The following is a 27513-nucleotide window of genomic DNA, read 5'->3' as shown; positions in this document are numbered from 1 at the left end:
ATGTGTGGTTGTAAGTGAATGAAAGGAAATTCTAACTGGGCATTTGCAGCTTTTCACACATTGTGAGGTCTGGGCAGGGTTCCCCCCTCCAGCTGCAGGTTTCCATCCTTTTTCCCAAGTTTGGGGGAAAAGAGACCTTCACTTTCCTCAGGTGATGGAGGGAAGATCCCAAGGGAATGTGGTGCTGGGATGAGGCTCCTCAGAGCTCCCACAGAGCCCCCAGGCTCTGCTGCAGCCACAGGGGGATCAGGACAGAGATGCAGCATGGACACCACAGGAATTTCCCCATGGAAAGGGTGCCCAGGGAGGTCTGGAGTGCCCATCCCTGGAGGTGGGCATGGGGCACACGTTGGATTTGGTGATCCCAGAGCTCTTTTCCAGCCTCAGGAACTCTGGGATTGGGAGTGCTTCTGGCTCATGGACCAGGCAGGCATGAGCTGTTGTGTTGCACAATCCCAGAAGGGTGGATTTAATGTTTGATTGAAGGTTGCCTGGACTGTTTCAATTATTGAATTCCTGATTGTTTATAGCTTGACTTCAGAAATCTCCTGGTGCTTCTTAAATATCCCCAATGTTTATGGAACAGCATCAGTGTTAAACAGTCACTGCCTGGAAAAAGGGAAAGGCAGCAATAAAAAGCTGGTCCTTCAGAGCAGCTGAGCATTGTCTAAAACCTGGAATCCCAGACTGGGTTGGGTTGGGAGGGACCTCAGAGCCCATCCAGAGCCACTCCTGCCATGGCAGGGAGCCCTTCCACTGTCCCAGGCTGCTCCAAACCCTCTCCAGCCTGGCCTTGGGCACTGCCAGGGATGCAGGGGCAGCCCCAGCTGCTCTGGGCACCTGTGCCAGGGCCTCAGGCTGGGTCTGGGCCTTCAGAGGCTCCCTCAGAACCTCCCCCTCCAAACAGAGCCCCTGTGTGCAGGAGGTGCTCTGGGACCCTCAGGCACAGGCTGTGAGCTCCCAATGCTGCCTGAGGTGCAATTCCCATTGTCCCTGGTGCCCCAGGAGCAGACAGCAGGACACGAGTGTCCATCCCTCCCCCAGGGATGGGCTTCAAGTCTGAGCTCAGGGGGAACTAAATCCAGCTTTAAATTACTGCCTTAAAAATGGCACAGCCACTGGCCCAGGGGCTGCTCCAGCAGGGGCTGGGGTGGGCCTGGCAGGGGTCGAGGTCGATCTAGCAGGGGTTAGGGTGGATCTGGCAGGGGTTGGGGTGGATCTGGCAGGGGTTAGGGTGGGTCTGGAAGGGGTTGGGGTGGATCTGGCAGGGGTTAGGGTGGGTCTGGAAGGGGTTGGGGTGGGTCTGGAAGGGGTTGAGGTGGGTCTGGCCAGGGTGAAGGTGGGTTTGGCAGGAGTTAGTGTGGGTCTGGCAGGGTTTAAGGTGGACAGGGCTCCTTCCAGCTCCTGCTGTCCCCTCTCAGCCATCAGGTGTCGGGTGACATCAGGGCAGAGCAGGGACAGGGTTTGCATTGTGGGCTCGGCTGGTGCACGGAAATTCGAGTCTGTGCCCTCTCGGGAGGCAGTGCTGGGGGCTGGACCTGCCTGCTGGGCCAGGTAACCCGTGCCAAAGGGAAAGGAAAAGCCTCTTCCCCCTGCTCCCCTTCCCGGGGGTGTCCAAAAGCCAAGCTCCAGCTGCTGAGGGCCACCAGATTGGTGCTGGAACCCTGGGGGCTGAGAATGACAGAATTTCTGTGCTGCCAGGCACTGACCCCCAGGAGAACACTGTATCGACCTGAGGCTGTGGAGAAGGCTTCCAAAATTTATTCATAAAATTGAGATTATAAATTTGAATAAAAGTGTGTAAATCACATAGTTGAAAACCTAATGCTTTAGAATATAATAATATATATGTAACAAAATAGAAATTTTAGAGCAGTAGCTTGTCCTTCTTCACCTTCTTCATGAGTTTAAGTAGCATTGTGTAATTAGATAAAAAGTCCACATTACAAATCACAAGTAGTTAGCTATTAAGTTAAAAATAAAAATAATTGTAGTGTAATTTCTTAATTAGACAATTTAACCTTAAAAAGCCTTAGAGAAAGAAAAATGCAACTCCATTTTTTTAGTTTTTGAGTAAAGTACTATAAAACTCACAACTTATAGATATAATATATATATGTATATAAATGTAGTATATATATAATATAAACAGTATGTATAAAATAATATAAATAAAGTAATATAAATAATAAAGTAATATAATAATAAATATAATGATAAAATAAATAATAAACATAATAAATATAAAAAGTAATATAAATACTTTAAAATAATAAAGTAGTAAACATCTAAGTTAATAATAAACATCTAAGTCCAAACAAAAAATACCATCTCACACATTTAATCCCAACCTTAAAAATAAAAAAAAGGAAAATAAAAAAGGAGCACAAGATCCCCCCTTGCACATGGAGCAGGGACCTGGCCTGGAGCTGGGCCTGGAGGCCAAAACTCTCAGCAGGCTCAAGGAGGCTCAAAGAAAGGAGGTTCAAACCTCTTGCAGGCTTTAAATACATTTTAATTGGAGGCCTGTGAAGGTCAGAGCAGGCATCAATTATCCCCAGAGCAGGAGGTTTTTCCGCGTGACTGCCCTGGGTGCTGCTCGCAGCCTCGGGCTCAGCGGCCAAGGCCTCCATCAGCGCCCAGGCCTGGGGAAATGAGGCTGTGCTGGCACCAGGGGCAGGGGGAGCGCGGCAGGGATCCCTGGAGAGCTCCAGCACGGGCTCAGCTGGTGGGAGCAGGGCCTGGAGCTGCTGCTGGGCCACCTCGGGTGGCACCTGGGTCCCCACAGAGCCGGGATCACCGTGGGCAGGACGGGATAACTCCAGAGCTGGGACCATCAGTGATGCCCCGTGGGTTTGGGTTGGGGGAAATAACCCTGGTGAGGGCACAGGTGGGCATCTGTGGATACCCTTTGTGTGAGGAACGCAGAGTTTCACCCCTTGTCCAGGAGTCCCAGAGCCACTGAGGCTGGAAGGGCCCTTCAAGGTCCTCCAGTGCCACCGAGGCCTCGCAGGGACAGGGAGGGCAGCAGAGGGACCTGGGGGTTCCTGTCCCAAAGGGAGCTGAGACAGTTCCTGTCCCAAAAGGAACTGGGATCAGCATGGGAGGGTGAGTGTGGGGCTTGGGGCATCCCATCCCAGGGCCAGGAAGCCAAATACAGGGAGCAGGACTGCTGGAAGCTGGGCCTGGCTACAGGGACACTTCAGGGGTCTCAGAGCACCTGGGTGCTCCCAGGAGAGCTGGATTTATGGGATCAAAGCAGCTCCATTCACTGTTCCCAGGGTGTCACCCTGATTTTTTAAGACTTTCTAAGCCTTCTGATGTTTACATTCTTGTAACGAACTTTCTCACACACTCAAAACAACGCATTGTTTTGCATTCTTTTATAGAAGAAGAGAAATTTGATAGACTGTTAGTTTGTCCAGTGTCATTGGAGAGGTGGCACTGTCACCCTCCAATCCACTGTCACTTTTAGAAAACTATAAATGTTAGAGTCAGGAAATAAACTGCCCTTTTGTTCACCTTGAGAGCAGCAGCGTGTGCACTCGTGTTGTTTTGTGTCCTATAGAGACATCAGGGTGTTCCTTCAGTCCCCAGAGCTGGATCCAGCTCACCCCCAAAGCACACAAGGTGCTGTTAGTCTCAAAGGGGCCATTACCCCAGGTGCCCACAAACTGCAGGCTGAACTCTTGTTTTTAACTTTTCACAATCCCAGCTGAGCCATCCCAAAGGAGGGTGGCCAGCAGGGAAGAGGAGCTGCCATCAGCTTTGAAAGAACAGCGAGTGTTTCATCTCCTGCAGGGTAATTAGAGCTGTTCAAGTGCTTTCCGTGGAAAGCAGATCCTTTCCAATTAAGGACTGCGCTGCTGATTTCAGGCACTTGCAGAATTTATTGGGGAAGAGTTGGTGTGGCTGTGCCTGCACTCCTGAAGGACAGGATGGGACAGGATGGCTGGACAGGGGCAGGACAGCCCCACAGCCTCGGGTACAGCTGGAGGTGCCCCCTGGTTCATCCAGGGGCTGTGATCCATAGGGAACACTCCCTGCCAGGGTTGGGAGAGGAGTTTGGGGCGCTGGAGCTGCTCCAAAACTCCGGGGCACAGAAAGAGCCAAGGCAAGGCAGGGACCCCAGGGAGAGCTGGGCTGGGCTCTGCCCCTGAACTGGATTCTGCCCCAGACCCCCTGAACATTGGCATCCAAACAAGGTTCCAGCCCTTTTCCTTATTAAATAGCCTGGAGTTGCTTTCCTCATTGAATAGTTTGGAATGGCTTCCTCGTGGGATGAGGGGCTTCAGAGTGTCCTCAGTGGGACACTGCAGCCAGGCTTGGTCCCCAAACAGGGGATCTGTGGCTCTCAGCAAAGCTGCCCATGAGCCCCAGGACTTCCCAGAGGTGGGAACAAACTGTGAGTGCTGTCTTGGTGGTGTTCCAGACCTGTGAGTGCTGTCTGGGCGGTGTTCCATGCCTTTGGAAATGGGATTCTGTGTTACTTAGCACGGGTTGAAGCAGCAGCCCCGTTTGCAGTGTGCAGTCTGGGGACACAGTTCAATGGGATTTTGCTGCTGTGCAGGGAGGACATTTATCTCCTGTGCTGGGTGGCTCATGCTGGATGTTTTGTCAGTGGGAATGAACCATTTTTATGGATCTCCTGCTGCCTGGGACATCCCAGTGCCCCATCCCAGAGGCTGGTGTCCAAAGCTGAGCACCTGTTGCATTTATCCAGCACACAAAATAAGGGATTTAATGTACCGGGGACATGAGCTGGATCATAAATCACAGGTTATTCCAAATATCAGAAGGAATACTGGAATATCAGCTGCTTGTTGCATATTTGGATGGAACACGGGTGGGTGTGATGCTTGGGAACGTTTGCAGAGGGAGAGGAGCCCTGGGGAATTGTTCAAGATCCCAATGGGAAGAGCAGGAGATGAACAGTGGGCAGATCCCTGGCTGAGACAAGCCGGGGGAGGAGGCTGTGCCAATCCCAAAGCCATGAGATCAGCACCCTGCATTCCTCCTGGGCATGTGGCTTCCCAGGAACACTGCAGGGACAGGCCCACCAGCAGGGAGCAACAACCTCCTCTGAGATTCTCCCAAAGAGGGCTGGGCCTTCTTATTTCTGACTGGCACAGTCATTCCAGAACCCAGGAGAGAGTTTTGGCAGGGGAACACTGGGGGTGGTAAAAGCTGGAAGGTGTCCCTGCCATGGAAGGGTTTGGAGCTGGAGGAGATTTAAGGTCCTATCCAACCCAAGCCATTCTGGGATTCAATGTGGGATTTTCTCCTCCATAAACAAAAGCTGGTCCTGCAGCTTCCATGGAAAATCTAGGAGTGCAGACAGAAACGAAACCATTTCTGACAAGCACAGCCAGGTGCTGAATTAACCTGGGTGCTTCTCATCCCACCTGACACAAATCCCAAGGGATCCTCGGGGTTCTGTGGACTCCAGAAGGTCTGGCCCGGCTGGGCACTTTTGCAAGGTCTCCTCCACCACTTTCCTCCCAGATCTGGAAAAACACCTCTGGCATGGCTGGATTGGATTTTCCCTGTCCCTGATTCTGCAGGTTCATGGACGGGGAGGAATCCCAGCTCTAGTGCAAGGCCAGAGCCTTCCCACCCTCTGGCTGTGCCACCACGGCTGTGGCTCTGTGCCTGTGCTCTCCTCTCCCCTTACCTGCCAGGTTTTTGTACCACAGCTGATATTTTGCTTATCCCCCTTTCCATGTCTTCCAGGGCCTCGTTGGCTGTGAGCAGTGGCAGAAGGGGAAGGTGCTGCTGAGACCATGATGTCCCTGGGTGTCACTAAAGGTAATTCCTTCCTCTGCTGGTTTTCCTCTGTTTCCCCTGCCCAGCTGGAGCTGCTGGAATGTCCCTGCAGGGACAGGACACCGGGAGGTGTTCCAGTGAGGTGTGAGACTCTGTGATCCAGCAGGATGCTCATCCCGAGCTCTGCACGGGCACATCTCCATCTTCCACCCACCAGGGAGGGGAGGGCTCCGTGCTGGGCTGGATCCCAGCTGCCCCGGGGTGCTGTGAGCGCTTCCCTCCCTGTCCTGCTCTCCAGGAGGGCCGATCCCGCCCACGGACGAGGATCGCCGCAGGATCATCCGGCAGATGAAGGTTCGCACCACCCTGCGGGGCGACAAGAGCTGGATCCAGCACCACAGCTCCGACTCGGACGAGGAGAAGAGCAGCCCCCGGTAAGAGCATTTCCTTCTCCTTCCCTTTCCCCATCAGAATTCCCTGAGCTGGGTCATTGATCCAAGCCCCATTGATCCCACCCTGTGCCCGAGGGCATTGTCTGGAGCTCTGGGCTCCCCAGGCTGCACAGGATGTGCTGGGACAGGTTTTGGGGTGGTTTTGGGGTGGTTTTGGGGTGCCCCTGGTGCCAGGCACTGACACTGCCTGTGGGAACCCAAAACACCCCTCTGCTGTCCAGAACCCCTGCCAGGGGGCTCAGAGACCCTGGCAGAGAGCCCAGAACACCTGTGGGTTTGATCATGACCCGTGGAGGAAATTACCAGCTTTATATAAAGATCAGCAAAGCCACAACAGTTTAGGTAGAATAACAGTGAAGTTATCACGGGGTGGAAAAGTAGATTTTGGGGGTTTTGGTATGGCAAGATGGAGGGAACTGAGCGTGCCCAGCCTTTCTCCTTCTTCTCCTTGGCCTCCATTTTCTGCTGTGATGGTGGCACTTCTGGATTGGTTTAGAGTAGCAGCTCACTGTCTAACATAGGTGATAGGTATTGGAAAGTAATTGCAAACATTGTACACGTGGCTTTTAGTATAAAGACATCACACTGCCCCGGGGGCAGGCAGAGTGCCTGGAACTGTCCTGCTGGAGGGACCTCGGCAGGACAGGAGAAAATTTATTATAGATAAGATGCAATAAACAACCTTGAGACTGAAAAATTAAGATCTCTGACTCCTTCTTCAAGTGCTCAGGCTGGGAAAAGAGACTTTTAGCAATCTCAGTGTCCCAGTGACCCAGAAAGACCCCAAGAACTGCCAGAGGAGTTGCTGCTCCTCTTTATTTCTGATAAATGCAGGGTGGGCAGAAGCTCAGACAAGTGTCTTCTGCTGGAGCTGGGATTCAGCAGCACAGACAGATTGTGAGGCTCAGGAGAGCTCTGAAGTTTTGTGAAGCCAGATTGTGCTTTGGAGTGACAAACTCAGGGCAGGCCTGCAGGGAGTTCAGGATGGGAGAGGCAGGAGATCAGACAGTTCCCTGGCTGTCCCACAGTGCCCTGTGCCAGGGAACACCAGTCTGCTCCAGCTCCTCTTCCCTTGGGAGCAGACCCAATTCCAAACCCCCCTTCCCTTCCCCTCTCTCCAAACCCATGCTCAGCAGTCAGTTAACCACATCCTTGTGTTTGCTGTTCCCTCAGGTCTGGCCAGGCTGCTGGGGCACCCCCAGCCCCCAAACCCACTGCTCCCCAGCAGGACAGGTAATTCCAGGGCCCCATTCCCATCCATTCCCTGCTCTGCTGCCTGCAGGGCTCGGTGCAAACCCTCACTGTGTGCCCCCCTCACCTGCTGCTGCCAGCACAGCCCTGGGCACAGCCCTGGGCACAGGGATGGCTCACCTTGGAGAGGGCAGGGAGTGGCTCTCCAGAGGTGCAGCAGGATGCAGGGGTGACTTTAATTCAGGGGAACGGAGCCTTTGAGCCACTGATGGCACAAGGCTGGGCTGGGACATCAGGGGCTGTGCTGATGCAGCCCCTCAGTGCTCCAGGCAGGGGCTCCTCAGGGCAGGGGGAGCCCTGGCTGGGGCTGAGGTGGGTTCAGAGCACGAGGGGTCTCCAGGAACTCAGGAGCTTGGAGGAATACCCCAAAATACCAAACTCTTGGGAAGGGCCTGGCCCTGTGTGACAGCTCTGCCCTCTCCCCTGAGCACTTCCCTGCTTCCCTTTCCCTGTGGCAGCTCTCCCCACTGCTGGTGCTCTCCAGAGGAGCCACGCTGTGCTCCCTCCTGGGAATGCATCTCGGAGGAGTTGGGGTGCAGCTGTTGCTCTCCAGTGATAAAAAACCCAGGATCTGCATCACAGCTGATTCCCCCTCCTGTGCCACCAACCCGGGGCAGAGAACACTACCAGCATGGCTAATATTAATTGGCTCACTCTAAAATTCACTTTCCCTATAAAAAAAAGCTTCCTCTAGAAAGCTTGTTCTGATGATTATTCATGTCAAAACATCCCTCCAGAGCCAATCCAGCTGTGGGATCCCTCCAGGCCTGCTTAGCTGGGTTTTTGGTTTGACTTCCATGTGGACTTTTCCCTTCAATCCTGGTGCTGCTGCTGTTGTTTTCCCTGTGTTTTTTACTCCCTGATGTCTGTTCTTTGCACAGGTCCTCTGCCCCCAAGCCCCAGTCTGGATACCTCATCAGGTGAGTATGGAGTGGGAGAGATCTGGGCTGCAGGGGGAGGAGGGCTGGATCAGGAGCAGAAAATGTTCCACCAGCTGGGAGCATCCCAGTGCTCAGGGCCAAGAGCCAGCCCTGTTGTTTCACTGCTGCTTTGAACTTGGCTCCAAAGCTTTCCCATTTTATGTGAGATGTCCCTTCCCTCCGCAGGGGGGTGTTCACCAGGACCATCGACAAAAGCTCCTCCACGCCGGATCCTTCAGCTGCCAGCCCAGCGCAGAAAAAGTACGAGGGTGTCCCCTGTGCCCTCCCCTCCATTCAGCGGCATTCCCTGCAAACAGAGTGGGATATTTGGGGCTCTGCTGTTGTCCCCCTCCCTGTGGAGCTCCCCTGGGGAAGGAGGTGGGCTGGGATGGGAAGGTCACGTTGCCAGTGTGGTTTGTGTCCCCCCAGCACTGCCCTGAAGGGACAGAGCCGCTCCCCCTCCGGATACAGGATGACCACAGAGGACTACAAGAAACTGTGAGTGGGCAAAGGGAGCAGCTCCTCCTGTCCCTGCTCAGTGGGAGCCCCAGGAATGCCCCTGGAGCTTCCAGAGCTTCCCCTGGAAACGCCAGTGGTTCCCAGGGCCACCTCTTTGTGGGCCAGGAGCTGCTGCTTGAACTAACACCAGGCAGGAATGGAGGGTGCAGCCTGGGAACTGGGTTTGGAGCTTTCCTGAAGCCTGGAGAAAGGCAGGGCAGCACTCTGGGCATTTCCTGCCCAGTTTTTTGTGTCCCGGAGCGTGGCTCTGAGACAAAATGGGGTCGAGGCCTCTGGGCTAAGGACAAAAGTCCTTCAGGGACCTGTGCACCCCTATGGAAAATACAGGTGTCTGACTCAATGCCTTGGATTCACTTCTGTTTGGCTCTTGGTGCCTGTGCCCAGCCCCAGCAGCAATTCCCTGACCCTGGCTCTCCCTTCCCTCCCTCCCAGAGCTCCGTACAACGTCCGGCAGAAGTCAGTGGATGGGGAGGAGGAGGATGTGCCTTTCTCTCCGGATGAGCACAAGAAGAGGTGAGGCCTGGAGGTGCCCCCACGTTACTGCAGGGACAGTGACAAGCTCTGTTCCATCCTGGAGGGTTGGTGGACCCAGGCACGGCTCAGGGCTGGGTGCAATCCAAGGATAATCCCAGCTCTCCCTGCTCAAGCCCCGCTCTGCCCATGGGCCACCGCGCTCCCAACAAAACATAATTAAATCCTGACGTGATGCAGCCTGACAGCACAGCCCAGTTACCCAGGCAGCTGGGAGGGCTCTGGCATCCCTGGGCTGCCTGGTGGCCATGGGGGAGATGGAGAGGCACAAACAGGCAGGAGGGAGGAGCCCAGCTCCCCACACTGCGGGTGTGCCAGAGCTGGGATCGCTCCAGGACTGGCACCCAGGGCAGCTCCAGGCTGGGCTGTCCTTCCTACCAGGAACAGGAGCAGAGAATCTCAGAGAATCATCCCGGGATGGTTTGGGTGGAAGAGACCTCAAAGCCCATCCAGTGCCACCCCTGCCATGGGCAGGGACACATCCCACTGTCCCAGGCTGCTCCAAGCCCTGTCCAGCCTGGCCTTGGGCACTGCAAGGGATCCAGGGGCACAGGACAGTAACAGGAACAGGTCTGATCTCTCTGGCTTGAGCCTTGTTGCTCTTGATGGAGTTTCTGATGCCCCTTTTCCTCAGCCACAAGTCTTGTACAAAGGAAAACTTGGTCATTGTCCCCTGGGGTCCAACCACTAAAGAGCTGGAGAGGAACTTTGGATAAGGGATGGAGAGACAGGACACAGGGAGTTTCTGACTTCCCACTGCCAGAGGGCAGGGATGGATGGGATATTGGGATGGAATTGTTCCCTGTGAGGGTGGGCAGACCCTGGCACAGGGTGCCCAGAGCAGCTGTGGCTGCCCCTGTATCCCTGGCAGTGATCCCTTCTCCCTTGGGACACGTGGTAGTACCCAGGTCACTGCAGAAACTCCATGGAGTGTCAGGCACAGAACCCGTGTCCGTTTGTCTGTCCGTGGAATCCAATATTGCAGCAGTCCAGGTCTGCAATGGATGGTCCAACCCAGGGCAGTGGCGGAGTCCCCATCCCTGGCAGTGTTCAAAAAGCCTGTGGCTGTGGCACTTGAGGACGTGGGTTGTGGTGACCAGGGTGGTGGTGCTGGCTGATGGTTGGACTGGATGAATTTGAAGGATGATTGGATGATTCTTTCCAACCTTAACCATTCCACGATTCCATGAAATTGCTCCCCAGAGCGCAGGAGCTCGCTCAGGGTTAGCCCAGCCTGCAGAGGTTGTTCCCTGCCCCTCCGAGGCTCCAGGCACGGAGCAGCAGGATGAATGGTTGCTCCCTGCCCCTGCAAGGCTCCAGGCAGCCGGGAGCAGCAGGGTGAGCAGGCTCTGAGCCCTGCCCTGCTCTGTCCCCCTCCAGGACCGAGGCTGCCAACAGCGTCCTGCGGCGCTCGGCCGGCCGCGAGCGCGCCTACGTCCTGTCCGCTGCCAAGAAGAGCAACGGGTGAGTGCAGGGCTGGGAGGGGAGCGGGAGCCAGGGAAGGGCAGCTGGAGCTGAGGGAGCCTCTCCAACACAGCAGCCAAGCACAGGCCACAAGGGCTCCAGGGGCTGGAGCTCCTTCCCTACAAGGGAAGAGCTGGGAATGTTCACCTGGACAAGGGAAGGGTCCAGGTGCTCTTCCAGGGCCTGAAGGGGCTCCAGGAGAGCTGCAGAGGGACTGGGGACAAGGATGGAGGGACAGGACACAGGGAATGGCTCCCAGTGCCAGAGGGCAGGGCTGGATGGGAGATTGGGAATTGGGAATTGTTCCCTGGCAGGGTGGGCAGGCCCTGGCACAGCTGGGGCTGCCCCTGGATCCCTGGCAGTGCCCAAGGCCAGGCTGGACAGTGGGACACGCTGGGACAGTGGGAGGTGTCCCTGCCATGGCAGGGGTGTGGCTGGATGGGCTTTGAGGTCTCTTCCCGCCCAAACCTTTCCATGATTCCATGGTATCTGCAGGATTCTGCAGAACTGGGAAATCTTCCAAGTATTCCTTATTGAGAGGGATGAAACTTCCAGAAAAGAAAATCCAGGGGAGTCCCTAATTCCCATTTTCAGGCTCAGTCCTTCAGCTGCTCTCTGCAGTTTTGTTGCATTATTTCATTGGTGTCACACCCCTGGCTGGGACCAGCTCTGCCCAGAGGTGTGACAGGACCTTGCACGCCTGGGGCAGGGTCTGGGGGGCTCTGCCCCTGCCCAGGGAGTGTCTTTCCCTCCAATCCTTTAACTGCTCCTTAACCCTTCCTCCACAGCAGCCCAACCCAGGAATTCCCACCCCTGTTTGCCAAGAGGTAGGTGCTGCACCTCGGGGAGCGCTGCTGGGGCTGGGTGCTTGTACCAGGCTGGGACAGCAGATCCCAGCAGTTTCACAGCAGAGGAAAAACAATTCCTTGAAAAAGGATGCTGGGTGTTGAATCTCACTGCTTTTTTGAGATAAACAGTGTTGGAAGGACCGGGAATGCAATCCTGATGGTGCTTTGGGTTATGGACAGCCTGAAATGGGGAGACTCAGGCACAGCCTCCCTGCTCCAGGCAGCCAGGACAATGCTCCTCAGCATCTCCCTCCTGGAGCTGTGTGGGACAGGGAAACGTGCCCAGGGCTCCCTCTGGTATCACTGCCACTGTTGGTAATGAGGGGATGGGACTGTTTTTGAGCTAAGAACAACTTATTGCTCAGATAAACATCATTCTCAGAGGTTGGGAGACTTTAAAAAAGTCAGTCACAGCTCGAGAGTAGTCACAAGTTCCTTGTTACAAGACAATATAGAACTTTCTAATCTAATGAACACGTTACAAGGGTTAGTCTGCTTTTCTAACTTCTCATTTTTATTTAATTTTGCTGCACTGCAGATAATTTTGCCTAATGGCTTCTGTCTCACATGCACATATGCTTCTATTATAACATCTGAACTCTCAGCTTACTCTGTACAGTTACACCCCTACACTATAAACCCTTCACCATCCTATCAATGCAGTTTCTCACTTACTTAAGGCATATTCTTACTTACAACTATAAAAACATAAGTTTCTAGCTGTTCTGTGTATTGTATTTTTACATAAATCCAAGCTTATAGTTGTTCTGTGTATTGTGTTTTTACATCAATCCAAGCTTCTCCCAGAGCTGCAGGTCAAACCCTTCAGTGTCTGTGGAAGTTTCTGTTTTTCCAATTCCCACACTCTGGAATCCGGGAACTCAGCTGATGTGGAAAAATCCCCCTGACCTGGCTGCATTCTGCCCCTTGGGATGCTCAGCTGGAGCACAGGGAGCAGCAGCAAAAACCTGCTCAGGAAACAGGGAAAAACATCATGGCTGGGGAAAAACAGGGATAAACTGCCTGGAAAGCTGCAGAAAAGAGGGAATGATGTGCCATTTGTCTCTTTCTCCCTGTGGAAAGAATCGAGATAGAAGAGGAGGAAGGCCAGCAGAGGAGGAGTCCGACCGTGCCGGGTCCATCCAGGGTTGCTCCGGAGAGCAGCAGGTACTCATTGCTCAGGGTGGCATCTCTGATTCCAGCCTTTGCCAGCTCTGGGGATAACTGCATTTATCAGCTGTCCAAACACAACCAGACATGGGGAGTTTGCAGAGGAAACCTCCCAGGAAACACTGGGGATAGAAACAGCTCCAGCTGGGATAAATGGGGAAAATCAGTTTCTAAACCCAAGCAGAAAGGCAGATGTGAGTGACAGCAGTGCCACAGAGCACAGGGACACTGCTCAGGGAGCAGCACAGGAGCTGTGGGCACAAAGCAGCATTTGTGCTCCCATGGGAAAAGCTCCTAACAATCACCTGGGTGAATGTTTTGTTGATTTGTTATTTTGTTCTCTTTTTTTTGGTCAGTGCTAATGGGCTAAGAAAAACCAGCCCTGGGTCTTCCTGGGATGAGCCAAAGGCAGCAGCAGCCTCTCCCTCCAGGTAGGAGCTCCAGCACAGCCAGGATGGGTGGGATTGAAGGTCAGAGACCTCTGTGGGCACCACTCTGGCAAAGGGGAGCCAAATCCATCTTTCCATGGCAAGCCTTTCCTGGATGCACACAGCTCTTGATAAAGGTTTTATGGCTGAAAGCCATGGCAGGATCTGACAGTATCCTGATGGAAGGGCTCAAAACCCTAAAGGAGAAAACCCAAATGTGGAATCCTGGACTGGTTTGGGTTGGAAGGAATTTAAAGCCCATCCAGTCCCACCCCTATGGGCAGGGACACCTTCCACTGTCCCAGGCTGCTCCAAGCCCCATCCAGCTGAACCTTTTCCTGCCAAACAGGTCTAAGGGAATCATTTTTAGCTGTTTTCCAAGGTTTTTGACTGAATCCATGCCTGGTGTATAAAAAAGGTGGAATAGTTCTCACTGCAATCAGCACTTTGTCTGCTGCCCTTGTCCTGGTGCTTTTACTGTAGAAAGTGGAAATTCCTGGCAAAATCTATGCTTTTAATTTAAATTTGCTTCTGAGGAGATGACTTTGCCAGTGAATGGATTGAGAAGAGTGATGATTCATTCCCATTTTCTTCATTGCCATAAGGAACACTGCAGTGCAGGGTAGATTTGCTGCAGCTGGAGCTGGTTTGATCAGGAATGACAATTTTGTCCTTTGTCCTGTCCTGCAGCCCCAAACCAGGCAGCAGGAGCCAAACATCCCCATCCCTGGGTGACACTGTGGGGACAATCTCCACTTCTGCTGAAATCAGGTGGGTCTGGAGGCCCTGCAGGATCCCGAGGGCAGGATGGGGAATTTGGCTCTGCCTGGGGGGGATTCCCTGGAGACACAAAATCCTCCAGGACATGTCCACCTGTCCATCCATCCATCCATCCATCCCACCTGTCCACCTGTCCATCCATCCCACCTGTCCTTTCATCCATGTCCCCCTGTCCATCCATCCCACATGTGCCCCTGTCCATCCATCTCACATGTCCGTTCATCCATGTCCACCTGTCCATCCATGTCCACCTGTCCATCCATGTCCACCTGTCCATCCATCCCACGTGTCCATCTGTTCATCCATCCATGTCCATCCATCTCCAACACACCCAACACACCTGTCCGTCCATCCATCCATCCATCCATCCATCCATCCATCCATCCATCTCTGTCCCACCTGTCCATCCATCCATGTCCACCTGTCCATCCTCCATGTCCATCCATCTCCATCCATCTCAAACACACCTGTCCATCCATCAATGTCTATCTTTCCCTGTCCATCCATCAATGTCCATCTTTCCATCCCACCTGTCCATCCATCCATGTCCACCTGTCCATCTTCCATGTCCATGTGTTCATGGAGCAGCACAGACCAGCAAACACCACGCAGGGTACTCCAGGGAAGGGGCAGAAGCACCTGGAAGGAACCATTCCCAGATGGAAGCCAGGGCCTGCCACGGTGTGAATGCTGGGAATTGGGATCCAGACCTGCAGCCCTTTCTGTGCAGCTCCTCTGGCTCCCCCTGCCTCATGCTCCTGCTGTTTTCCCTGCAGGAATGGTGAGGACAGGCAGGCCCTGAGTGGGAAATTCTCCTTGGAAACGGTGTCCCAGGCTGGAGATGGGTAAGGAATGAGCAGGGGCTGCTCTGTGCTGCTGAGCTGGGTTTGCTGGGGAGCAGCAGCTCCTGCTCCTGGTGTCCCCCAGCCTGGGCTGGGCTGCACTCCCAGAGCAGCGTCTGCTGGCAAAGCTGAGCCTGGCAGAGATCCCCTCCCTTCCCTCTCTGCTCTGGGGTTCTCCCCTCCCTGCATTTCCCTTCATTTTGCTGCTCCCTTTGCCTCTGCTGCCTTTCCCTGGAGCTGTTCCCCCTCCCAGGGCTGTGCTGGTCCTTGCTGCCTGCTGCTCTTGGGCCGTGGTGCCATGATCCATGATCTGCAGTCAGACCCACTGATGCAGAGATTTAACCCCAGGAATGCAGCCCTGCCCATCCTGATGGAGAGATTTAACCCCATTTCATTCCCCAACCAAATATCAGCAGATTTCTCTAGGATGACACATTACAAATGCTGACAAGTCCCATTTTCACTGGAATTTTCCTTTTTTTTTTTCTAGTGACAAAGCTCTGAAGGAAAAGCCTGAGAGGTTCCCGTGGGATGAAGGGGCTCCCAAAGCCACCAGGGCTGCCACGAATGGAAGGTAGAGTCACTGTGGGATCCCTGACTTGGGCACTGCACAATCCATAAACTGCTGCTCTGGAGCTCCCTGGAATCTTGGAATGGGTATTTCCTGGTGGAAAAACAGATTTATATGGGCTCTGTAGAACTGCTCTCTCCTCTATGAAAAGCAGGGGAAAGCCACTGTAGAACATTCCTCAAGCTGTGTCTCTCTTTTCCAGCTTTGCTGAGCACACAGAAGCCAAGAATGGGTTTTGCCCACCAGAGTAAGTGGAAAATTCTCTTCTTCATTTTAGAATTGGGGGGAGGTTCTCCTGCCCTGTGACTGCCCTGTGGATGAGCTCTGGGAGCAGCCTTGCAGAGGAGGGTGGGCCTGACCCAGCAGCTCAAAAGGCTCGGGCTCTTCCAGCTGCTTTCCTCACATGAGGATGAGTGTGTTGGATGTGGGGCTCAGCCCTTCAGGACATTCCCAGGGCTAGGCAGGAGGGAGGGAAAGATGCTCCACTGGAGCCAGGAAAAGCTGGTGGTGGAGGTTTCTACTTCTTGGTGTTCTCCTCTTGCTGAGCTTCCTCCTGGACCAACCAACCCCTTTGTCTCTCAGGTCCAGTTCTGGTTCCTGGCACTCTCCTGGGGATGCTCCGGAGCTGCTCCGTCCCTCTGAGCCCTCCCAGGGGGACACCAGGTGTGACACAGGGCCTGGGAATGGCACCCCCTGCTTCCAGAGGCACCTGGGCTGGGAATGAGCAACTTGTCTGAGTTAGAATCCAAACTGGGCAACAAAGCAACTGGGAAAGGAAAATCCTGTGTGGGCAAACAGTGGGAGCAGCATCTTCCTGTTCACTGTGACACAACCTCTTCCCAGAGAAGCAGCCTGGGAATTCAGGGGGAATTTCCTCTGGAAAGGGTGGTCAGGGCTTGGCAGGGGCTGCCCAGGAAGGTCTGGAGCCCCCACCCCTGGAGGTGTCCAGGGAAGGACTGGAGGTGGCACTCAGTGCTCTGTGGATGGGGCACAGGTTGGACTCGATGTTCCCAGAGGGGTTTTCCACCCCTGGGATTCTGGGAGCAGATCCAGCAGCTTTAGCACTGCCTTTAGTGCCTCCATCCCACAGGATTTTAGAGCCTTTGCTCCCCTGACATTGCCAGGGGTGCTTGGTCAGGGAGGAGTTGCTGCTGTTGGCAGCACTGATCTCCCTGGAGCTGCTTCCCTCCCTTGTCCATTACTTTGGGATTCATTTCCCTGTACTGGCCCCACAAAGGCATTGGGGTGTGCCAGTTTCAGTGCCAGGTTGGACATTGGGGCTTGGAGCACCCTGGGATAATGGAAGGTGTCCCAGCCCATGGCAGGGGTGGGACTGGATGAGCTTTAAGGTCCTTCCAAGCCAAACCTTTCCATGATTCCTGGATTCTGTGAAATTAATTCATCCCCCTGAGCTGAGGAGAGGAGGATCCCACGGCCTGGAGCTGCTGCTGGTGATGAAGGAATGTGTTCCCCAAAGTTACTCCTGTTGTGCTTTGTCCAGATGCTCCATCCTGGGACAGGCCAGGAGATTCCTGTACAGACATGTGTGGGAATTTAATCCCAGTAACCACCTCAGTTCCACCACCAGCCTCTCCTCCTCTTGGATAGGATTGAAAATGGGTTTTTCTGAGGGCAAATCAGCTCTCTGAGACAATTCTTTCCTGGGCTGATACAAAGTTCAGTTTTGCTGTTCCATACAAATCCCCTGGAAATTTGGGAAGCTCTAAATTCCCCATTTTTTTGCCAGGTCATCCTTGCAGCCTGATGTCTCTTTTCATCCCACTGAGAGAACCCCTGTGCACATCGAGAACACAGAATATTCCTTTAAAAGGTAAGAGTAGGGTGAGTTTAGTGGGTGTAGGAACAATCCTGAGCATTAAAGGAAACCTGAATGGGCAGGCACAGAAAGAGGCTCCTTCTGCTTTTTTCCCAAGGATGGAAACTGAGGTTTAAATAAACCAAGAGCTTTGTGTTGTATCCCCCTCCATCTCCTTTGAGCACTCCAGATTTTTCCTCCTCCTGTGCTCTCAGTGGGGGTCAGTCACTCCCTTTCAGTTCCCTGATAATGCGGGATGCTGCAGCAGCAGCTGGAGCACAGGGACATGGGCTCTCCTAGAGACAACCCCAGTGCCAGTGCCACCTTTCACCTGGCACAAAGCTGGCTGGGTGAGCAGAGCAGTGCCAGGAGCCAGTGTTTAGGGATGTGATGGGGGCTGCTCTGGTTTCCAGCTCTGCCCTGGGCTATGAGGAGAGGAGCAGCTCCACGAATCCTGAGGGTCCATCCCACCACCAGCCCTACTGGGATGAGACAAGGTGAGGACTGGGGGGACTGGGGTGTCTGGGGTTGGTGATCTGGAGTGTTTGGGTTTGGTGATCTGGGATGTCTGGGGATGGTGATTTGGGATGTTTGGGGTTGGTGATCTGGGATGTTTGGGGTTGGTGATTTAGGATGTTTGGGGTTGGTGATCTGGGGTGTCTGGGGTTGTTGATCCAGGATGTCTAGCCTTGGTGATCTGGGGTGTTTGGGGTTGGTGATTTGGGGTGTCTGGGGTTGGTGATTTGGGGTGTCTGGGGTTGCTGATCTGGGGTATCTAGCTGTGGTGATCTGGAATGTTTGGAATGGCTCTGGCCAAACTGGCTCCTGCTCCTCTCCAGGGAATGGGTTTCTGCCCATCCCAGCATGGGTTTTCCCAACCCTGGATGTCTGGTTTAGGTTTCTGGACTCAGTCAGCCTCACTGAGAGGGGCCAAGGAGCTCCTGGCCATGAGAGCCCCCCAGAGCCCCCCAGGCCGAAGAATCCCACTGAGCCCAGCTGGGCTGGGTAAGGAATGGGATATTCCCCCTGCCTTCTGTGGGATGAGGGGTCATTCCTTGGGCATCTGCCCCCTGCTGATAAATACCCTCCCAGGTTCTCCTTTTCATAGAGCAATGGAATTGTTAAGGTTGGAAAAGACCTCTCAGATCAAGGCCAAGCATCAGCCAGCACCATCACCATGTTCAGCACTAACCCATGGCCTCCATGACACACCCACACATTTCCTGAACGTTTCCAGGAAATGACAACCCTTTCCATGAAGAAATGGAAATAACAACCCTTTCCATGAATAAATTAAAATGACAACCCTTTCCATGAAGAAATGGAAATGACAGCCCTTTCCATGAAGAAATGGAAATTACAACCCTTTCCATGAAGAAATGGAAAGGACAGCCCTTTCCATCAAGAAATTTTCCCCAATATCCAGCCTAAAGCTCCTCTAGTGCAACTTGGGGCCTTCTGGTGCCTGATTCTAGTGCTGCTTCTGCTGGATGAACCTTTTACCATGGTTTTATAGGAAAACCTGGGAGAAAACATCCTCCTTAGCTGGAGCCATCAAACCCTGTCCAGCTGGACTGCCAGGAGTGCCTTCCTAGAGTTTAAATTTGGGAGCAGAGGGTGTCTAGGGAGAGACACTAAACAATAAAATTTGGCATTGAGCTCCATAGTAATGCTGGGTCTGGTTTTGAACTTCCCCAGTCAGGACTGGGTGTCCACATGGGAGGAATTTATGGAGTGATTTCCTTTCTTTTGTCCATATTTTCCACCTAAACTGGAAGAACTGATGCTCTTGGTTAAACTGGGCTCCCTCCCAGGTGTGTCAGTGAGAACACCTGGGGTCAGAGGGTGAGCAGAGTGTTCTTCTCCCCAGGTCTGAGCTGCACTCCCAGGACACTGCTGGGAGCAGGGACAGGGATCTGGCACTGTCATCCTGTGTGCAGAGTGAGGAGAGCACAGCAAGAAGGCAAGAGTGATAATGGGACTGCTTTTCCTGGTGGGAGGAATTTGCTGCAGGGGGCTCTGGAGGAGGCACTAAAGGTGCTGTGGTTGAGGTCCTTCCTTTCAGCCCTGTTTCTTTAGAGGTCTGGATTTTCCATCTGTTTTTTTTTTTTTTTTTCACATCACTTTGGGTTATTTGAGGACTTGGGTTAGTGCTGGATGGTTGCATTTGATGATCTTGGAGGGCTTTTCCAACCTAAACAATTCTGTGATTCCATGATTCTATCTGGCACATTTCCCTACAGGGATATTGCAGTTTTTTTCTCTGGAGGCAGGAGATCCTCCAGGGGCTGCATCTCCATCCCACAGGAATTCTGTGCTCAGGGTGCTTCCATAGCCCATAAAGGTCTCATGTCTTGGCAGGTCCAGCTCTGTTCCTGGAGGAATCAGCATCCCAGCTCCAGAGATTCCACATGCAACCGAGTCTGAGCCCTGCCGGGACAGGTGAGGAGCTGGAGCACCGGGGCATCCCTCACACACCTCCAGCTCTCCTTCCTGGCCTGCCCAAGGCATCCAAATGCTCCTTTCCTAGCCTAGGGAATTCAGGAACCAATGCAGGCTCTGTGCCACCTTTCCCTGTGGAAGGAGCACAGCCCTGCAGGGACCTCCCACAGGAATTGTTGCATTCAGCATCAGGAGGACCTGGAGCTGCTGCAGAGAGCCCAGAGGAGGCCACAGAGCCCCTCTGGAGCCAGGCTGGGAGAGCTGGGGGTGCTCACCTGGACAGGAGCAGCTCCAGGGAGAGCTCAGAGCCCTGCCAGGGCCTGAAGGGGCTCCAGGAGAGCTGCAGAGGGACTGGGGACAAGGATGGAGGGACAGGACACAGGGAATGGCTCCCAGTGCCAGAGAGCAGGGATGGATGGGATATTGGGAATTGGGAATTGTTCCCTGGCAGGGTGGGCAGGCCCTGGCACAGCTGGGGCTGCCCCTGGATCCCTGGCAGTTCCCAAGGCCAGGCTGGACACTGGGACACCCTGGGACAGTGGGAGGTGTCCCTGCCATGGCAGGGGTGACACTGGGTGGGATTTAATGTCCCTTTTAACCCAAACCATTCTGGAATCCCCTGATCCTGTGGTTCTATTAACACCATGGTGCCCCATTTCTCCCTGTTCCCTTAGGAAGTGGCAGGATCCACCCTCAGCACACCCTGAACACCCGTGGGAGGTGCTCAGGGCAAAGACACCACCTTGGCTTTATGGCCAAACTGGTTTTCATTCTCCAGCAGATCAGAATTCAGCTCTCAGGAGGGTGTTGGCAGTGCCCACGAGCCCCAGCCCCCCGTGCCCCTGTTCCAGGAGCACCAGTCCTTCGGGGGCTCCGTGCCCAGCCACAGGATCCCAGGCTATGTGGACAGCCAGGTGTTCAGCACCAGGAGGTGAGGGTTTGGGCATGAGGGCTTTGGGGGCGAAGGGTTTAGGATGCAGAGACAGAGAGAGCTGCTGGCATGGGACACTTGCCACCTTCCCAGGCTGCTCCAAGCCCCATCCAGCCTGGCCTTGGACACTTCCAGGGATGGGGCAGCCACAGCTTCTCTAAGCAATCCGTTTTGGAATGCTTTGGCTTTGCTCAGGTGTTGGGTTTGGAGCCTGCTGTCCCTGTGGAGCACAGACCTGGCACAGGGGCAGAGCATGGGGGAGTGCATGATGGAACCGTGGAGTCCTCATGGCTGGGAAAGGCCTCTGTGATCATCAGCTGTGTCCCATGGGCTGAAAATGCATCATGGAACCGTGGAGTTCTCATGGCTGGGAAAGGCCTCTGTGATCATCAGCTGTGTCCCATGGTCACCATCAAGCCACAGCCTCAAGTGCCACATGCACGCATTTTCTGGACACTTTCAGGGACGAGGATTGCACACTGTGCCAGGGCTTGGCAGTACCAGAGGCAGGCAGTGTCTGTGAGCCCAGTGTGGGACCCAGAGATTCCCACTGTGCCAGAGCCTGGCAGTGTCTGTGAGCCCAGTGTGGGACCCAGAGGTTCCCACTGTGCCAGAGCCTGGCAGAGACTGAGCCCAGTGTGGGACCCAGAGGTTCCCACTGTGCCAGAACCTGGCAGAGACTGTGAGCCCAGTGTGGGGACCCAGAGATTCCCACTGTGCCAGAGGCAGGCAGTGAGTGTGAGCCCAGTGTGGGACCCAGAGGTTCCCACTGCCGTGTGCTCAGGGCTTTGTGTCCCCCAGCAGGCCCAGCCCAGATCCCAAAGGGAATGTTTATGGGAGCAGCAGCCCCAGGAGCAGCTGGTATGACAGTGCCAGGGGGCTCGGGGACTTCAGCCCCCCTGCAGGACGGTGAGTGCAGGGCTGGGAGCCCTTGCCCAGCCAGGGAACTCCCCCTGCCACTCCCCTCAGTGTCCCTGTGTCCTCAGTGTCCCCCTGTCCCGATCCATTGCTCATTCCCTGGCTGACAGCAGGGGTGGGGTGTGCCCTGGGAGGGGTCAGTACCCAGCAGGGAAATTCCAGCCCAGATCCCACCCTGTGTGAGGATCCCTCAGGCGCCCAAACTGAGCTTGAGACTGTCGCCCTTCCTCTCCCCAGCCATGACTCCTTTCCCAGAGATCCCACCATGTCCATGTCCCAGAGAAGCCACAGGGTGCCGTTCTACATGGACAGCTTAAACTCTAACAGCTCCAGGTAAACGGGGAGTCACGAGGGAAATTCCCCAGGAATTTATGACATTGGAGCCAGCAGGCAGAGCCAAGAGCTGAGAGAGGGAGGATTGGTTTCCAGGGAGTGGATGTATGATCAGACCAGCTCTTAAAGCATTCCTAGCTAAAGCTGCCTAGCAGAGTGTCTGCGATACATCCAGAAAAATCCCTGGAGATTTTTCACTGTGTGGGAGGCCAGAAGAGAGGGACAGGAGAATGGGGAGCTGGTTCCTGACCAGGAACTGGCCTTTGCTACAGGAAAACAGAGATCACAGCAAAGAGAGAGGGCCACTGTCCCCAGAATGTCAATGGTTAAATGCCAGAACTGCTCCCAGAACAAGGCTGTTGGAAGGGGCAGGGGGTATCCAGTGTGGAATTCCATTATCCTGGGCCCCTCCTGGCAGTGCCAGCCCACCCATGTGCTGTCAGGGGCTCCATGCAGCCCCCAGTGCAAGGCTGTCACAAGGAGGGGTTGTGGGGGTGAAGGGGAGGCACAAGATCCTTGGGTTGGCTCAGCCTCACTCCAGTCTCATTGCTGAGGGGATGGACAGAGCTGTTTTCCACAGTTTTGTTGCATTCTTCCTTCAAATTACTGAGCTGGGGACAGTCCCATTGGCCCTGGGAATGTTCCCACCTCCTGCAGTCCCTCCTGTGCCATTTCTCCCCCTGGCTGCTCCCAGTCAGGCTCCACTCACTCAGCCCATCCTTATTGGAAGATCTCATTGCATCCTCTGCCTCATGGCCCTACAAGTGAGACATCCCCAAATCCCTTCTCCAGGACAGGATCTCTGTCCTGTGGCAGATGTAGAAGGAGAAAGGGGTTGCTTTGGTCCATGACAAGGCCTGGCAAGGGGCTGTGCTGTCCATCTGCCCTCCCAGCAGTGGCAGCCGCTCTGCTGGTGGCCAGTTTGGATCCTGCCATGGCTCACAGACTTTTCCCTCTCTCCACAGGCTCCTCTCCAGCTCCAGTGAGAGGCTCTGCAGCTCCCACCACAGCTCTGGGTACCAGCCTGACTCCAGCTCTGCCGGGTAAACAACCGAGGGGGGCACAATCCCCTCACTGCAGGGTGGGGCCATCCTGCCTGGGGGGAATTGCAGCGTTGGCACCTGGCTGGTGCCACCCACTGTGCCCAGCGGGGTCAGGGCAGTGATTGTCCCCCTGCTGGGCGCTGCTGAGGTCCCACATGGAATCCAGGGGTCAGTTCTGGGCCCCTCAGGACAATGCAGACCCTGAGGGGCTGGAGCGTGTCCAGGGAAGGGAACAGAGCTGGGGAAGGGGATCAGAGCACCAGGAGCATCTGGGAGCAGGGAAGGGGCTGAGCTTGGAGAGGGAGCTGGGAAAGGGCTCAGCCTGGAGCAAAGGAGGCTCAGGGGGGACCTTGTGGCTCTGCACAGCTCCTGACATGAGGGGACAGCCGGTGGGGTCAGGCTCTGTTCCCAGGGAACAAGGACAGGAGCAGAGGGAATGGCCCCAGGCTGGGCCAGGGGAAGTTGAGGCTGGTGGTGGAAGTGTCCAGAAAATGTGTGGATGTGACACTTGGGAACGTGGTTTGGTGGCACTAATTGATTGTTTGATTTGATGATCTTAAAAGTCTTTTTCAACATTAATGATTCCATAACATAGAAAGAGCCCATGCTCAGTTTAAGGGAAAAAAAGAGGTTTCTTTCCTTAGCCATGACAGGTCTTAGTGTAAGAAGGGAGAATTAATCCCAGCTTTTAGGCAGCAGTGGAAATGCACCGTGGAAAAAGGCTGATTAATTCCTGTCAGGGTTGCAGGCTGAGGGTGGGGGGCACAGGGCTCCCCTCGGCCTGCACAGAGCTGCACCAGGGTGGGACATGGAATTCTGGAGCTGGCATGGGAAAAAGCAGGAACATGCAAGGGAGATAAAAGCATCCCCAATCAAGGAGCAGCAGTTCACAGTGGCTGGAAACCCTGGAGCTATTGCAGAGGCAGAGCAGCCCCGGGGAGCAGCGCTGTGCCACAGGGCTCGGCGGTACCCGGGAGCTCTCCCGTGCCCATTGTGCCCATTGTGCCCATTGTGTGCCTAATCCTGACGGGAGCTGCGAGAGACTTATCCCTCAAACGCATAACTGGATGAAAGGGTTACATTATCCATCCCATTCTTCCCAATTAACTCGATTTGTTTTGGTGGGGTAATTAGAGGAGTTGGTATTTAGCAACAATGCTCGATATGCAGGATTTACTGCAGAACAACAGCGTCCTGCTCGCCGCGAGCCTCCCCGCACGCGTTCCGTGTCCGGGGCACACAGCCCAGCCCCAGCCGCGCTTTTCTCATGCAAATGCTTCCCGTCTTCCTAGGAGAGGGATCCTCTTTGTCAAGGAGTACGTGAACACCGGCGGCTTTGCAGCCTCGCCGCGCCACGGCAGGTACGGAGCGCTGGGGACAGCTGGGGACAGTCACTGCCAGGTGTCACTGCCGGGTGTCACTGCCGGGTGTCACTGCCTGGTGTCACAGCCGGGTGTCACTGCCCGGTGTCACTGCCAGGTGTGACTGCCATGTGTCACTGCCGGGTGTCACTGCCCGGTGTCACAGCCGTGTGTCACTCCCATGTGTCACACAGGCGTGCAGAGCACGGGCTTTGCCGCCCCGCACGTCCCACCGGAGCAGCAGCTGGAGCTGACCAGCCCGGGGGTTACTCCGAGGGGAGGTTCTGCTCTGGGGGTCCTGCCCTCTCCTCCCGCTGTGCTGGTGACAGCAGGACCCGTGTCCCACTGCTCCCAGGGGACAGGCCAGCTCCTCCTGGGGTGCTTGGTCTCTGAGGTGGGTGAAAACACCACACTGCAGCTTTGCACTGCACCTGTAAACAATGACTGGAATGCACGAGGAGAATGTGGAAGCCTGAGGGCTCTCACTGGTAAAACTTCATAATATGTGTTTAAAAAGTTAAATTGTACCATTTTCAAGCTTAATTCTTCAGTCCTTTGAGCTCTTCTCAAGTGAAGCTGCTCCAGACTGGCCCCAGGTGACAAGAGCAGGATTTGGCCCCATGCACATCATCTTCTCAGTGATGTGGCACCAGTTCACACCAGTTTGAGCCTCCCTGCAGGCATTTTCCTCCCTCAGCGCTCTGCTGGCATCCCTGGGGGAGCTGATTACACTCCCACACCTCTACCTGCCCCAGAGCTCAGCAAAGCTGCTGGCAGCAGCCACAGACAAGCCAAAGATCCAGGAAACTCAGGCAGGGAGGGAAGGGAACACTCAGCTGGATGAGGGGTGAACCAGGGATGTGCTCTGTGCCTTTTCCTGCACAATAGTGCAGGATTTGGAGTTTTGGCACTGAAAAGCTGCTATTTTTGGGGCCAGATGAAAACATGAGGGCCCTTGTGAGGCCAGGGGAGTTTTGTCCTCTCTGGGAAGGCACTTGGAGGACGTTCTCCCCAGGGAACAGGCAGCCAGGATATTCCAAGCCATTGGATTATGATTCTATCCAAAATTCTCTTCCCACATATCACTGCCAAGTGCTGATCTTTCCCTCCTTCCTTCCCCAGTGGCAGCCTTGTGGATCTGAGTGACCTGGAGAGAAGCAGCTACAGCCACCACAGTTACCTGTCCAGTGCTCCCCTGCACAGGTAGGACAGGGTGGGGCTGCCCTGGGCAGGTTCATCAAATTCTCAATCAAAAATGATTGCAAGGTTTGCTTTTTGAGGCCACTGGGGTGTGTTCGTGGAACAGCAGCACAGTAAATGGAAATACAGTAACATGGACAACAAGGCCACCAAGGTGACCAGAGGGATGGAGCACCTCTCCTGTGAGGAAAGGCTGAGAGAACTGGGCTTGTGCAGCCCGGAGCTGAGAGGCTTTGTGGTAACCTAATTGTGGCCTTCCAGTGCCTGAAGGGAGCCTGCAAGAAAAATGGAAAGGGATTATTTCCAAGGGCCTGGAGGGACAGGACTGTTGCCGGGCTTGCAAGGGTTCCTCAGGGGTGAAGAGATAGACGAGAATCTTGACTCCATGATCAGAAGGCTGGATTTATTATTTCAAGATATATATTACATTAAGACTACACTAAAAGGAATAGAGAGAAAAGTTCAGAAGCTTGCTATGCTAAGAATAGAAAAAGAATGAATCAACAAAGGAGCTCTCTCTGATTCTGTCCCAGAGAGCTTGGCCCCTGATTGGCCCTTAATTGTAAGCATGCAACATGGGCCAATCACAGGTGCACCTGTTGCATTCCACAGCAGCAGATAACCATTGTTTACATTCTCTTTCTGGGGCCTCAGCCTTCCAGAAGAGGGAAAAATCCTAAAGAAAGGATTTTTCACAAAAGATGTCTGTGACACAGGACAAAAGGGAATGCCTTCTCACTGATTAAAGGAAGGGTTAGATGGGATATTGGGAAGAAATTCTCCTTTGGGAGGGTGGGGAGGCCCTGGCACAGGGTGCTCAGAGCAGCTGTGGCTGCCCCTGGATCCCTGGCAGTGCCCAAGGCCAGGTTGGACACTGGGGCTTGGAGCAGCCTGGGACAGTGGATGGTGTCCCTGCCCATGGCTGGGGGTGAAACTGGATGAGCTTTAAGGTTCCTTCCAACCCAAACCATCCCATGATTCCACAACTGTAGGACTCTGAGATCTGTTCTGCTCCACTGCTGTGGGGCACCCCTGGGGCAGCACAGTCCCTGTTCTGTCACTCCTGTGGGAGCTGGCTGCTCATGGACAGCAGTGCTGATGGCTGGGATGAACCCCTGGCACCAGTGCTGGCACAGAGCATCCCAGAGGCATCCCCTGCCCTGTTCTTGCCAGGTCCAGCGAGCCCCTGTGCAGCTATTGCAGCCGGGAGATCCGAGACTGCCCCAAGATCATCATCGAGCACCTGAACATCCACTGCCACGAGTACTGCTTCAGGGTAAGTCCCAGCCCTGCCTGCCTGCTGGGCATGGTAGGGCTGGGAGCAGGGATCTTCCTGCAATTCCATCCCCAGCCTTTCAGAGGGATACACATGGGGTGTGCCAAATCCTTGCCTCACACTGGGACAAAAACAGTCAGGCAGTCACAGGTGTCCCCGGGAGGTTGTCAGGTCCTTGAATAAATGTTAGAACAAGGAGAATTCTTTATTATTGGCAGCATCCTCAGAACACCCTCATGTCCTTGCCCCGCTGTCCTTGGGGCAGACTCGCTGCTTTGTGCTCTTTGTGCTCCAGTGGAGGTGGCTGAATCCTCAAACCCTGCAGGGTTTCCAAGGAAAGTGTGTGGGGATGTGGGGAGGGTGGGAGGAGGAGGGATGGGGAGTGTGGGAGGAAGAGGCCTGCAGGGACATTTGGCTGTTGCAGGAGAGTGCAGCCTCAAAGGTTGCATCCTCACCTTTTAATAAATAATGCTGAGCCCTCTGCCCCTCCCTTCTGCTGTTCCTGAGTGGGGTTTTGCCCATTGTCCAACCTCCTTGTTTTCCCTTTGGCAGTGTGGAATTTGCCACAAAGCAATGGGAGATCTCCTGGATAAAATATTCATCCACCGGGACATTGTGCACTGTGACAAGTGCTATGAGAAGCTGTTCTAG

At 54.4% G+C, this 27513-nt stretch overlaps 1 protein-coding gene across 1 annotated transcript; it reads left to right on the top strand.

Annotated features, from left to right (window-relative positions):
- ZNF185 (zinc finger protein 185 with LIM domain) lies at positions 1-27513 on the top strand. The gene is given in 29 exon segments (XM_054289900.1): positions 1-10; positions 2606-2728; positions 5734-5808; positions 6065-6200; positions 7392-7451; positions 8351-8389; positions 8576-8650; positions 8819-8887; positions 9341-9421; positions 10820-10903; positions 11692-11730; positions 12835-12918; positions 14040-14120; positions 14906-14974; positions 15462-15545; positions 15745-15789; positions 16125-16205; positions 17290-17373; positions 17772-17855; positions 18256-18363; positions 19720-19800; positions 20582-20731; positions 21533-21640; positions 21887-21982; positions 22948-23025; positions 24318-24386; positions 25509-25589; positions 26760-26862; positions 27415-27513. Coding segments are annotated over 29 exon segments (2376 nt in total).

This window comes from Melozone crissalis, unplaced genomic scaffold (genome assembly GCF_028551555.1).
Source record: "Melozone crissalis strain CALT ecotype California unplaced genomic scaffold, PUWL_Pcris_2 ptg000068l_1, whole genome shotgun sequence".
Lineage (NCBI taxonomy): Eukaryota > Metazoa > Chordata > Aves > Passeriformes > Passerellidae > Melozone > Melozone crissalis.
This window is presented reverse-complemented; position numbering and strand designations above follow the sequence as displayed.